We start from the raw sequence: 13,777 nt of genomic DNA on the forward strand, positions 1-13,777 counted from the left end.
TCATGATACCAGCTACATGTTTTGTTAGTCGTTAGGTGCTGCTAGACTACGGGTTGTTTTTTAAGTTTTTCCAGTTACAGACTAACTCGGCTACCCCTCTGAAACTTGAGAATATACTGTCTTTAAACTCAGGAGTCCTTATATATAATTCTATTTTAGCATTCTTCCTGTTAATATTTCTTCTGTATTATAGTGTTCCTGGACCTGAGCAGGAAGCCAATATTCAGGGGCTTGCCAGGCTGTTTCCTTCAAGAGAAGAAACTACTGATATGAGTTAAGTACTTCTTTGGTGCGATCCTGTTTATTTACAAAGAATATACACAACGTCCAATTTCCCCAGACACAGTACAACATAGTAGAAAGAAACAATATCAAACACACAATTCCATACCTGCCTCTCCAGTGCAGCCTGTGCCCCAAGAAGTCGCCCCCTCTCTGCACTCTCTCAGGTCCATACTCAAAAGTGCTTCCCTCACTCTCCGATGGCTTTTTGCTTCTAACAGGCACACAGTTGCCAAACAGTTCCGACCCCTGGTTTGCAAGCAGGCCTCAGACCACATGGCTTCTGCTTTGCTATGTGCCTGATTACCTGGAACCCTTCTCCTGGCTGCCTTTTCCAAAATGACGTGTACACCAGATACTGCTTCATTTCACATTTTAGAGTGAAAAACCATTAGCAACCGCGACCAGTTTTTGCAATAGAAAGTGAGTTTTACGAGGATAAAGAGGGCCTCAAACTGCTTCCCACGCAGCAGCTGGGAAAATGGAAGATGTCATTAGCTCAATCTTATGCTTTAACCACCAATGATTCTCTATCTACAGTCTCTGGGATTTCCTGAGAATCAGACAGTAAACTCAAAATGTCTCATGCACTGAGCTGTTATTTACCAGTATTCCCAACAAAAATAGACGAGACTGTAGACTTAGGTTTTTGTCCAGGGTAACCAGAATGGGAGCTACCTCAGATAGCTTATCTAAGGCTATGTCTACACTGCAGCGGAGGCATCCTGAAACAGCAAGCACATTATTTCAAAATATAACGGGTTCACTATTCTGATGCCTCTGTAAACCTCATTCCACGAGGAGTAAGGGACATTTTGGAATAGCAATTTATTTTGAAATAAGTACTGTGTAGACAGCACCAAATTTCGAAATAAGCTATTTTGAAATAGACTTGAAATAAACTACGCAATATGTTTCGTAGCTTACTACGCGTAGCTTATTTTGAGCTATGGGTGCAGTGTAGACATACCCTGAGGCTACATCTACATTGCAGGCTTTTTGCGCAAGAACAGCCATTCTTGTGCAAAAACTTGTGGAGTGTCTACACTGCACGTGTGTAACCCTTCTGCCAGGCCGAGTAAATAGCAGCAGCAAGGGCCGGGTTCAGTATCTAGGGGTCTCCTCCCAACGGGTTCAGTATCTAGGGGTCTCCTCCCAATACAACACCGGCTCGAGCCCCCACCCAGTGACCTGGGAAATCTTACATACACCTCTGGGTGCCTCAAAAGAGGCATTTCTTCCCCTCTCGCAAGCACAGAGCCTCAGTATAGTAGCAAACCTTTAATAACATGAGGTAACCGACATCTGCATTAAATTGGGGAAACACCACAACTCGGATTTACCCACCAAACAATGAGCAAAGGCCCTCCCCCCAGCCACAAATCTCCCCAACTCCCCCCAGCCACAAATCTCCCCAACGTCCCAAAAGTCCAACACCCCAAAAATCTCAGCCCTGGGTCAGTGCCGTCCCAGGGTTCAAAAGTCCACCCGGCAGGGTTTCACCATCCCAACCTGGAGGGGTGGGGATCGATGCACCTTACGTGGCCCGGCGGTGGCTCCGCCTCTCCATGCCGCCGCCGTCAACGCAAGTCACTCCGCCACACTCCACTTGTCGTCAGGTGAGCCGCCTCCACTGTCCGGCTCCGCAAAGCCGCCAACCGTCTCGGTCCATGCTCCGGGCTGCCAGCTGGTTGCTCCTGCTGTTGCTCCGCCGGCTGCCGCTCCTACCAGCCGCAGGCCACCCCCGTCAGCGGCTTCGCTGTCTGCCCTCAGGTTGCCCCACCAGCTGCATCTACTGTCCGCCTGCGCTTGCTGGTTGCCCCTTGCAAACTGCTCTGCTAGCAGCACAGCGCCAGGCTCCCCTCAGCAACAGTGATTTCAGCTCTCATCCGCAGCACAGCACACAGTGATTTCAGCTCATAACAGAGGAACCTTAGCACTGGCCCACAGCAAAGTTAGCTCCACAGTTCACAACTAGACTTCTAATGGAATCTAAATTAACTCTGATATTTCACAGTGGAGGGAGTACAATCAGTGTTGTTTAGGCCCTCAAACAGGATCCCACCACCAGGTACCAAGACCTGTCCCCAACCTCTCTCAATTTGACTGGGTTTGGAACCCATGCCCCTTGTCTAGCGAGTGCTACTTAGTTTATGGCGAATCCCTCTGTCATAAACAGTTCCACCATTCCATTGTCCTTGATTCGCATAATCAGGGTAACAACACTTTTATCCCCTCTGCCTCAATAACAGAGAGACTGGGGCTCCCACAGTGGCCAAAGTGACGATTTGGGCTGCTGTGGCACATACTAGACAGGGTTGGTGTGTCTATGCAAATTGGGCTCAGCCCCTGAAGTCTCTTTGCACCACTTGCCACAGTTCGCCACTAGATGTCAGGATAGAGTTTACCCTGACCCTGCTTACACGTGCGTTCTTGCACAAGTAAATTTACAGTACAGCATCAGAACAGAGGGCTTCTTGTGCTAGAAGGCAGCGTGGATGGGCAACAGGGGTTTCTTGCGCAAGAAATCACGATGGCTAAAATGGCCATCAGAGCTTTCTTGCACAAGAGGGTGTCCACACTGCCATAGATGCTCTTGCACAAAAGCACATCTCTTGCGCAAAAGCATGTCAGTGTGGACATGCTCTTGTGCAAGACCTTTTGTGCAAGAACTCTTGCGCAAGCCAGTTCTTGTGCAAGGAGCCTGCAGTGTAGACATAGCCTAAGAGTTTACCTACATGTGGAAATTGAGAGGGATGGCTATTCCAGAATAGTGGTAGCACTGAATATTCTTAGCCTTCCTATTCTGGACAACCCCTTACAGACAAGCCTTTACTGTCATCCCATTTGTTTTCATCTGCTTTAAAGTTGTACAGAAGTTCCCACTGCTGTCCCATTCTGAGGCTTATTGCAGCTACTTTTCCAGAGACAGCCACTGTTAGCAACTAAGATAAGATTTGCTCCGACAGATGTAGACTGAGTAGAGTCAGCAACTTGTAGGCTTAGTGGTGGGTAAAATTCACCCCTATGCAGAGGACAAGCACAATGTCTATGCACCACTTAAATCCCATGTGAGCCTTATTTTGAGAGCTTACTCAGGTTTAACTGGTGCATAAACCTTGTGCTAATTCTCTGGACTGCTGTTCCCTGACTGGGTGCAGCACAGAGTTCTGTCCTAGGCAATTAATCGATATATATCTTCAATGGTATGCACTGAGCAACTGTCTGGAAAATCCCCGCCCCAAATCCCACACAATGGGTTTTTTTTGGTATAATCCCAACACACTATAATGTAGGAAGGGGGACTAAGAAAATAGGTCTGGATTTTCCTTGACACAAAAGCAGCTCCAGAAATTGTTGCTTGTGGCAGTCTGGTCCTGCACTCCTGTAACTTTCTGTGGTTATGTGGGGAGCTTTTTGGTGGATTGGCCAATAAATGAGCTGATGGGCACTGGCAACTTTCTAGACAGCTGATGATTATTCTCTGTACAGTGCACAGCTAACGGGCTGCCTGTGCATGGGAGTGACTAGCATGGTGGCACTTCCAACATACCTGTGCAGAACCCTACCACAGTGCTGACACTAGCACCCTTGACTCTAGGGCAGAGCTAACTACAACACTTGGCTATGCTTCAGGAGTGGCCAGACACGTTGTGAGAGCAGTTCACAGACTGTACAAATGTGTAGTCCCTAGCACTTTTCCTTTGGGGTTGTCGTCATCATCATCATCAACAACCATAGTTGGCATGTGCATGAGAGACAGCTCCAAAAGCAAGCATATTTTCAAATGACAGTACTGGAGCAATTCAGAATACACATTCACATCCCTGAACCCTTTACTCTGTAAGTGTACTGAAAGACAAAATCCCTTCTCTGTTCCTTCCCTTTGCCTTCCCCTGCAGCCTCTCACTAACATTTTTATCAACTTTCTGCTAAGTGCTGCCAACCTGATCTCCTTACACCAATGCAAATCAGCAGCAATGCCTGGAATGAATGGAGTAACACAGGTGCAACTCTGGTCCTGATTATGACACTGCAGCAAATCAAGAGTGATGCTAATTAAGTCAGTGGGGTTGCACATCAGTAACTAAAGTCTCAAAATTCCACTGGTCTCTACCATGTATCTTCCCAGGCATAGCAAGAGCAATCCCAGAGTGCACCCAGCTCAGCAGCCAAAGAAAGACCCCTGGGCTAGTCACCCAGAATGCCATGTATGCCAAGCCCGGTGACATCTACACAATAATGTGAATGGAAACAGGGACATAGCTATCCTGTGCACACACTATTGCTGCAGCTGATGTCCTATAGTGGGGTGGCCAACCCATTACAGACAAAGCCAAAATGGTGGTGGATACAGCGCAGAAAGCCAAGGGAAAGAAGTTGTTGAGCAAAAAAAAAAAAAAAAAAAAAGCCTGTTGCCCCTTTAAAAGCAGCATGTGGCCCAAGCAGGCTTCCGTTGGCTGCAGCATCAGCTCTTGCTGCCCTGAGTGATGCTCTGCCCAGACAAAGAAAAAAAGGTCGGCGCAGGGGACCATGAGAAGAGCCGCAGGTGCAGGAGACACAATTTTTCCTTTAAAGAATTTCATGGTGCTAGTGAGCTGGCCATCTCTGTCCTTTAGCCTAGATAGCGTGCATCTGCTCACTGTCCCAGAAATTCCCCCTACAGACAAGTCCTCATTGTCTGCCTAGAATTTCCCATGGGCCTTATTTTCACTGTCATTTCTTCAAGGGTCAGTACTTATGCTTTGCCCTTGATGATGAAATACGAGGAACCCATATTTTTACCTGATTTGTGAGTTTTTCCACAAATTTCAGAAGAGATTTATATTAAGTCTCCAGTCCCCTTTCCCTTTAGGTCATGGGAAATTGCTAGAGATATCAGTGGAAGCAAGATGGGAGCTCAGGTCTCTTTGTGAGTTGGTTCATTCCATACTGTGCACCTGTGTGCTGGGTGGGGTGTCACTCCGGATAGCTATACCTACACTTGAAAAGGAAACTAAGCAGTGGTCCTGTAGCATCTTAGATAAACAAATATCTATATCCCATCATGAACTCTTAAGGTGCGACAGAAGTACTGGTTGTTTTTAAAGTTACAGACTAACACAGCTACCCCTTTGATACTTGAAAAGGGAAAGCAGCATTTGCCCTGAAGAGAAATCAGTTTGACCGCGGCCATAATCCCCCAAACTTTGGGACTCGGCTCAGTGGGCCAGAGAAGCGGCTGCCCGCTGTACCACACAATGCCATTATCACCACTGAAATCAGACAGACCGCTGTTTCCATCCATGGGAACTAAGCGTTCTTGTCCTGTGCACAGGGATGGCCTATCCATATAGGTGAACTAGGCGGTCACCTAGGGCACCAAGTTAAATGGGGCGCCAAATAGTGGTGCAATATCATTGAGGGTTTGGAAGTGGTGGCCCCGATTGCATGGTTTGCCTAGGGCACGAGTTGCTGGCAGCTAGTCTAGGGCTGCCCCTGCCTGTGCGCACTGGTGCCAGGGGAGTGGTGTGAGAGGTGCCCACTCCACCGCCCGTCCCTGCCGCAAGGCATCTGTAACCGGGTGGGGCCCTGTTCTCCCAGGGAAATCGGAGAGGAACTCGGGGCTGCTACTGCCCCTCCTGCTTTCTCTGAGACCCCCTCACTCCCCAGGCCCCTGGCCTGCCACTGCGGTTGCGGGGAGCGAGGTGCCGCTCGGTAGGCGAGCCGGAGCCCGGGAACACGCTGGTTGAGGGGAGGGGGAGTTGGTATCCCCACAGCGCGCTGGCCAGCGGGGGCAAAGGGCTCTCCCGCTCCAGCAAAGGCGCTTTCCCGAGCTCTCCCCACGCCCCGCTTTGGCAAACCGAGGCGCTGGCTCCGCTGCCACCAGCCCCAGGGGGCCGGTACCTGACTCCTCCCGGAGACGACTCCTGCCCCCGCCCCTGCTCCCTCTGACCCCACCCCCGCTGGGGCACCGCTGGGGAGGAGCGACTGAGCCCGCCCCTGGCCAGCCGGGAGCCGAGCAGCGGGCGCCGCGCCGCGTTCCGCCAGCCTAGCGCGCTCCGTGCGCCCCGCGTCCCCTGAGCTAGGCACTAGCCGGCCCGGACCATGTTCTCCTGGCTCTACTCCGCGCTCCTGCCGCTGCTGCTCCTGCCGCTGCTCATGAACCTCTCCTGCCCCTACTTCTTCCGCGACCTCTGCTTCTTCCTCAAGTTGGCCCGGGTGTCGCGACGGACGCGCAGCTACGCGGCGCGGGACCCGGTGCACAGCATCCTGGAGGTGTTTTTGCAGCGGGCGCGCCAGGCGCCGCGCAAGCCCTTTGTGCTGTTCGAAGAGGAGACGCACACGTACGAGCAGGTGGACAAGCGGAGCAGCCAGGTAGCCCGGGCGCTGCGCGAACAGGCCGGGCTACAGCCAGGGGACTGCCTCGCCCTCTTCATGGGCAACGAGCCTGCCTACCTCTGGATCTGGCTGGGCTTGGCCAAGCTGGGCTGCGCCATGGCCTGCCTCAACAGCAACATCAGGGCCCAGTCCTTGCTGCACTGCTTCCGCTGCAGCGGGGCCAAGGTGCTGCTGGCAGCCCCAGGTGAGACCCTCCAGCGCCTAGGCTGACAGGTGGCTCAGCCCGCAGCTGCCCGCGGTGGGGCGATAAGGGGCGTGGCTGGCCCCAGCCGCCCACCCATAGGGCCACACATTCTGCTCATCCATATCTGCTCAGGCAGGGAGCTCACCTGCCCTGCAGCTTTCTGAGTGGGGAGTAGGGGCAAGGCCGGATTAAGGCATGGGCTAGCCGTGCAGCTGCCCGGGGCTCCAACCTATGGGGGGGCACCTGATGGCAGCTGTAAGGGACGCACAATGCCCCTTATAGCTGCCATCAGGCGCTGTGTGCCCGGCTCCCAGATCGCGGGCTGCAGCAGCTCCCAGCGGCCATCCTGCAGCGGCTGGGCTGGGCTGCTGGGCTGGGCTGGGCTGGGCACATGCGTCCTGCCACCGCCAGCTCCATGTGCCCTCCCCCACATGCCGGGTGGGGGTGGGGCCGCACATGCACCCTCCCCCAACCTGGGGCGCAATTAAACTGTCTGCCCAGGGTTCCGGAATAGCTTGGTCCGGCCCTGAGTAGGGGACAGTCCCCCAGGGACAGCCTTAACCCAGAAGTGGAGATGAGGGTAGCCCAGGATATGGGACAATCCCCAGCAGTGTTGCCTGTAAGCTGGGTGCTTGTGAAGTTGCTCAGGAAAGATTCACATGCCACCTAGCTGGTTAGCAGGGCACCCACAGCTGGCTTTTTTGTTTCTGTTGGTGGTGCACATGCTTGATGCACACAAAACATTTATTCTGCACATGGATGGAAAACATGGATGGACACACTGGTCCCCAGGAGGTGGGAGGTACCCCAGAAAGGGGGACAGTCCCAAGGGGTGGTGAGTGGCTGGAGGAGGAGGGTTGTTCCTTTAACATTTACAGTGCTTTCTGCTACAACTTCATTGTGAAGAGTTGGTCTCTCCAGCTTCTGTAATTTGGAACAACAAACAGTGAAGAAACAGGAGGTTGGTGCAGGACAAAGGTAACTGGATCAAAAGTCAGTGAATTAGTAAACTGAGTCTTCTGTAAGGGTTATTGGCTGCCCTGTTTCAACTCTGCTCCCACTGCTTTGGGGAGGCCTGGCAAAGGAGATGCCTTGGCCACAAGGGGTTTTTTTCTGGGGGTGGGGATGGATTATGCCAATACGTAGCAAGTGCTGACATACAAGATACAATCAGTGAGGCCCTAGTCCTACCCATGTGCATGATTAACTTTACTCTCTGTGAGTACCCCTATTAACATCAAATTTAGGGCCTTAAACTTTAATCCTGAAATTGACCCTGTCTAGGTGTTCCCCCTGCACGTAGCCCCATGAACATTAGAGGGGCTCCAAGTGGGCAAAGTGGGGCAGTATCTAGATGAAATAGAATTGCAGGATCTGTGCCATAGTGCGGAAGGGTTTTGTCAAATAGCTAAGCCTGGGATGTTGCACTGAAACATACATGTGCTTTTTGAGATATGGATGTGATAGTCTCTCATACTAGCCAGTGACCCAAGGCAGCCTGGGGGAGAGACCAGCAGGGGGCAGTAGCAGGGATCACACACCCCCTGCACTCACCATGGCAGCAGGAACTGGAGCAACCTGGCAGCCTGTTCCACTCCGCTCCACCCATCTCTCAGCCTGCTGTGCTCCACTTCTCTGCATTGGCAGGAAACAGAGCGCCCCAGCCCCAGTCTGCTTCTCCGAGCCCTGCAGCAGGCTGGGGCCAGGGCTGGGGGTTTGTGGCAAGGAGGGCAGCAGGGCGGGAGATGGGTGGGAGAGCAGAGTGGAGCAGGCTGGATGGTCCATCAGCCCCATGCCAGGCCTCTCAGGTAATCCCACTGCTCACACCGCTGGGGGAGGGGAGGTACAAGAAAGGGCAAAGCAGAGGCAGGAAGAGGTGGGTGGAGATGGAGCAGAGGTTGGGCAGGGCACAGCCTGCAGTGGAGGGGTCGTCCCTGGTTCCATGCCTTGGATACTGAGGTGGGTGGTTGCCCAGGGCCCCGCAACTCTCTAGGGATGGCCCTGGTGTGAGAGACAAGAGGTCAAAGTAGATGCTCACAGTGGTGCCTTCTAGCCTTAGAATCTATGAATGTTCTCAACTCATTGGCTACGTCTAGACTGGCCACAAATTCCGGAAAAGGGATGCAAATCAGGTAAGTCAGCATAGGGAAATCCGCGGGGGATTTAAATATCCCCCGCGGGATTTAAATAAACATGTCCACCGCTTTTTTTCCGACTTGGGGAAAAGCCGGAAAAAAAGCGTCTAGAGTGGCGCGATCCTCCGGAATAAAGCCCTTTTCCGGAGGATCTCTTATTCCTACTTCAAAGGATTTCCCTATGCTGACTTACCTGATTTGCATCCCTTTTCCGGAATTTATGGCCAGTCTAGACGTAGCCATTGACAATGTATTTTCATTAGGGCTGTCAAGCCATTAAAAAATTTAAACATGATTAGTCGCATGCACCTCCCCTTTGAAACACCGCAGTCAACAGGGCAGCGCTGCATGGAGCACGGGATCAGCTGGAGTCCCCAGCTGACCCCGGGCTCCATGCAGTGCTGCCCCTTGGAAGCACTGCAGAGGCATTTCCAAGGGGCAATGCATTAGGAGTCTGGCATCACCTGGGGACTCCAGCTGATTCCCAGCTCCATGTTGCAAAGCACCTTTAAAGGGGCAGCACACTAGGAGCTGAGGATCAGCTGGAGTCCAAAACACCAAAACAGCATTTCAAGGGGGCAGTGCAGCATTAACGCCTGCAATTAACACGTTAATCCTGGACTGCGTTAATCGCAGGTGTTAACGCAGATCAATTGACAGCCCTAATTTTCATATCCAATGTGTATAATAAGGGGAACACACCAGAAAAAGATACTTTACTTAGGTAACAGGGCTTTCTCTACTAAACAGTAACATCTAAAAAGCTTTCCTTTTTGATCTGTGCAATGCAAGAAATAAAATAACCTTTATTACTACAAATTAATGAATTAATTTGCAATAGAGTGAACAGTTTACAGGTTCAAATAAAAAAATTAATGTCAAGGATACCTAGATAGTTTAAATAATGGGGAAATCATTGCTCTTTTGTTACAGGTGGACTGAAACTAGTCTGAGATTTTTTTAGCTGCATTATAAGACCCTGATCCCATAAAGACTTTGTTACATGTTTATACTTAAAAAAAGAAAAAAACAAAATGGAAAAACTGATAAACAAGGTCATTAGATAATGGAGCATTAGCTAACTAGTGCCTGTTAACTACCAATAATACTGAACTCTTACAGAGAGCTTTTTGTCAGTAGATCTCAGTGCACTTTACCTTGGAAGTAACAGTCATAAGTCCCTTTTTATAAATAGGAAAACAGAGGCACAGCACAATGAGGTGGCTTCCCATGGTAACCTAGCAGGTCATTAGCTGAGCCAGCAATAGAAGCCAGGTACTATGTGTCACAGATCCACTGCTTTATCCACTTGGTTACACTGCCTCTCTTTAGTCTAGCCCCATTTCTGCCAACTTTTGCAAACATGATATCAATGAGACTACTCACATGTATGAAGATAGAATATGTGCACTAATATTTGCAGGGAAAGGTCCTTTTCTATGCAGATGTTTAAATGTTCCTAAATTTTATGAGCTAAAAACAAACCTTTCCGAGTATAGCACACAAACTAAACCTTAGTGGGAATGAATTCCATACTGTATTTGAACTTTCAAAAGTAACCAATTTTTAAGTTTACACCATGAGGAAAAGCTAGTGTTTAGAACAAGAAAATATACTTTTCCAAAAAGTATTCAGCTTTGGGGAGAGACCAAACAAAGAATATTTCATCCCAAAATGAGAAAAAAAAATTGAAGATGAATGGTTGAAAATAGTTATTAATGAAATAATTTTTCCACCCTTAGCTATAGTAGACACTTCTGGCCGTTAAAATAATATAAGGAGAAGACAAAAAGACAGATTTCCCCTCTATTACACATTTACTTTTTCTTCCCTGATTTGAATTTTGACCTTTACTCTGCATTTTTGTGCTACCCTGGGTCAGGGTGACTATTGTTATTTATTTGCAAGGATACTTTGAACAGATTTCTGCAAAGGAGTATATTGATTCAGCTATAAACAGGAGTAGAGTGTATTGTGTTTACATATGTTGGGTGCCAGACTATGGCTCATTAGATCTAAATGTGGAAAGGTTCTAAATTAAACCTTTCATGGAGAATGGAGGTTCAGATTCCCCTTCCTGCCACCAAACCCAATTCTCCATGCAGCCCAAGGTCTGTGTAGAACAAATAGGGAGAGCAGGGGTGGCCAACCCATTTAACAAAGAGAGCCAAAACAGCAGCAGAAAAAATGTGAAGAGCTGCACCAGAATTGTCAAGCCAAAAAAAAAAAAAAAATCCCCCCCCCCCCAGAACAGAATAGTTGGGCAAAAACAAAAATTTTTTTTTTTAATTTTTTTAAAGGAGGCTACCACTTTAAGATGGCCACCATCTTGAGCACCATTTTTAAAACTCCTCAGCTCTGACCCAGTAAGCACAGGGAAGCCAGGGATGGGTGGGGCCGTTTGTGGGTGCAGGAGCGGCTTCATGAGCCACACTTTTGGGGGCCAAGAGCCGCATGAGGCTCAACCTGTGGGTTGGTCACGGCTGAAGTAGAGTGAGGGTGGGCAGGAACAGGAGAGACAAGCCACCTGAATGTGCATAGTTCTCCTTACAGTCCTGCAGAAGATGTCCAAAAAACTGAATACAGCCTGAAGCCATAGTAAACATTTTTAGTTTCCCTGCCTGAGGACCAGAGGAGGCCTAGGGGCGTGTCCTTGGCAATTCAGCTGCAATAGAGTGTTGCTGGCAGAAAACTAGGGGTGTTGCTGGGAGCTCCACTTGTGGCAGAGGTATTAAGTCTCCACATGGATGGGCCTAAGATCCGCCAGATATGGGGGCAGCTTTTGTTCCAAAGGAGGGGACAGTATCATTATAAACACCATTCACAAGAGCATTGACTGGCAACCACGCTAGAAATATTGGTTCTAATAATAGCAGTTTTTCACCCCAGGGGAGCAATTCAAAGTGAAAGGCAGATCTGTTTGTTTTGGGAGACAGCAAGTTGGGTTGCTGACGCCAACAGTAGATTGCATATTAGGAACCATTCTAGCAATTTTGATGGCACTTTTACACAAGAAACATGCACACGGCCAGCTTTGCAACATTTCATGAATGGGGGAAGGACTCTTGCAAATGAAAGAACTCTGGCAAATTACATGAACATCTGAGAAATGGCTTGTGTACAAATTAGGACCTTTAAGTGAAGAGAAATGTCCCTGGGATATTGAGTCAGCCTCCTACAGAGAATATTGACTCATTTATATTGGCACTACCTTATATAAGTAATCTCTCATGTTTTGTCTGTTTTAGTAATATGAAATGTAAAGCACTGTGTAAGTTAACTATAAACATCAAACAGGATAGTGTGTTGGGTTTTTTTCTGACATTTAAAATGTATTTCACACTATAAAACATGCTAGACATGGAGGGCCAGATTCTCAGCTGGTGCAAGTCAATGTAGCTCCTTAGGAATTAAGTTCTGCCCCTCATCCTGATGCTGGTTGACACTCAAGAGCAGCACTGAAGCCATCCATTGAAGTCAATGGAACTAGGACAGTTCACACCAGGTGAGCAGACGATTTGTGTCTCTCTACACATAAGCATTTGTGATAGCATCTGGAGCCAAATTCTCCTTCCCTTATTCCCACAAAACTACTATTGACTTGACTTCATAGAGAGTGTTTATGTGAGTAAATCAAGCCCAGTTTGTTCATGGCTTGAATTTTCCCTGTTGTATTTGTAAGTGAGCTTTACAGTTTGATTTCAGTCCTATCAATTATTCTTTCTACAACATGGATCTGTGCTTTCTCCTCATCTGCCCCCTGCTTCAAGCAGTTTTGAGAACGGAAGCCTGAAGCAGTAACTGCTTGAGTGCAATGGCTGCTGAGGGTCCATGTTAAGCTACCTGAATTTGCTAATTCACAGGGAATTGAGGGGAATTGCCACACCCATGAATTGAAAGGTCTTTTTGTTGGCCTTGCAGTGTGCTTGTCAGATTCCACCCAACATTACAAAAATGTAGGTCCCTTTTCTGTTTCACTCACATAGCCGTTCACTGTTTAAAGGACTTGGAGTTACAATGAACCAGCCAAGACACTGGTAACTCCACCAGCAAAAATAGATCATCTTATTTTTCTAATAGAGCAAGTGAAAAATTGTAAACATGCTGCTATACATGAAGTATAGTGAAATTCACCCTTGCAAACAGGATGGGTGAGTATAAGAGGTACGTTGGCCTGGTGAGGGAACTCTGCCCAGAATAGTGATTCCCTCAAAGAAGGAAACTCAGCATCCTGAGGCAGCCATTTTTTCCATTTTTTTCTCTGGCATGTGGGGGCAAAGAGGTTGTAAGGTTCCCTGGGGAGCACCCTCAGCACGAATCCTACTCAGCAGACACAGAGCTGACCAGGCCAGTACCATATTCCTCCCTCACCACAAGGATCAGAGGCCTGCAGGCAGGAGGAAGTGTGTCCAGGACATCCTTACTCCCTGGTTCTTGCAAGGCCCATACCTCTCAAAGGTGAGCTAACCTCTACTGATGGTTGAGTCAGCCCCAGGAACAGGGAGGCACAAAGCATTTGAGAGAAACAAGGCCTGTCTGAAGTCTGCTTGATCCCTCATTCTACACCAGCCTAGTAAACAAACCACATCCAAACCTGATGGTTCTTCTGAGATGTTGATTTTCAATGAAGTCTTTTTGGTAAGAGGGGCAGAGAACACAACAGGGGTGTCTCTGTTTTGTCAGATTCATTCAAAAGCTGAAAGTGCAGGGGACTGGACTAGATGACCTCTAGAGGTCCCTTCCATTCCTATGATTTCTGTTATTCTAATTGTGGAAGAGCTAATGAATACAGAAG

At 48.9% G+C, this 13,777-nt stretch overlaps 1 protein-coding gene across 1 annotated transcript in view; it reads left to right on the forward strand.

Annotated features, from left to right (window-relative positions):
* Positions 1–6,227: 6,227 nt before the first annotated feature.
* Positions 6,228–13,777, forward strand: part of SLC27A2 (solute carrier family 27 member 2) — a 31,211-nt gene continuing 23,661 nt past the window's right edge. Inside the window, exon 1 of the mRNA XM_075897149.1 lies at positions 6,228–6,847. Within this exon, the coding sequence (XP_075753264.1) occupies positions 6,370–6,847 (478 nt within the window). The 5' untranslated portion in view covers positions 6,228–6,369. The remainder of the gene's footprint in view (positions 6,848–13,777) is intronic.

The sequence above is a fragment of the Pelodiscus sinensis genome, chromosome 14, assembly GCF_049634645.1.
Source record: "Pelodiscus sinensis isolate JC-2024 chromosome 14, ASM4963464v1, whole genome shotgun sequence".
Taxonomy (NCBI): domain Eukaryota; kingdom Metazoa; phylum Chordata; order Testudines; family Trionychidae; genus Pelodiscus; species Pelodiscus sinensis.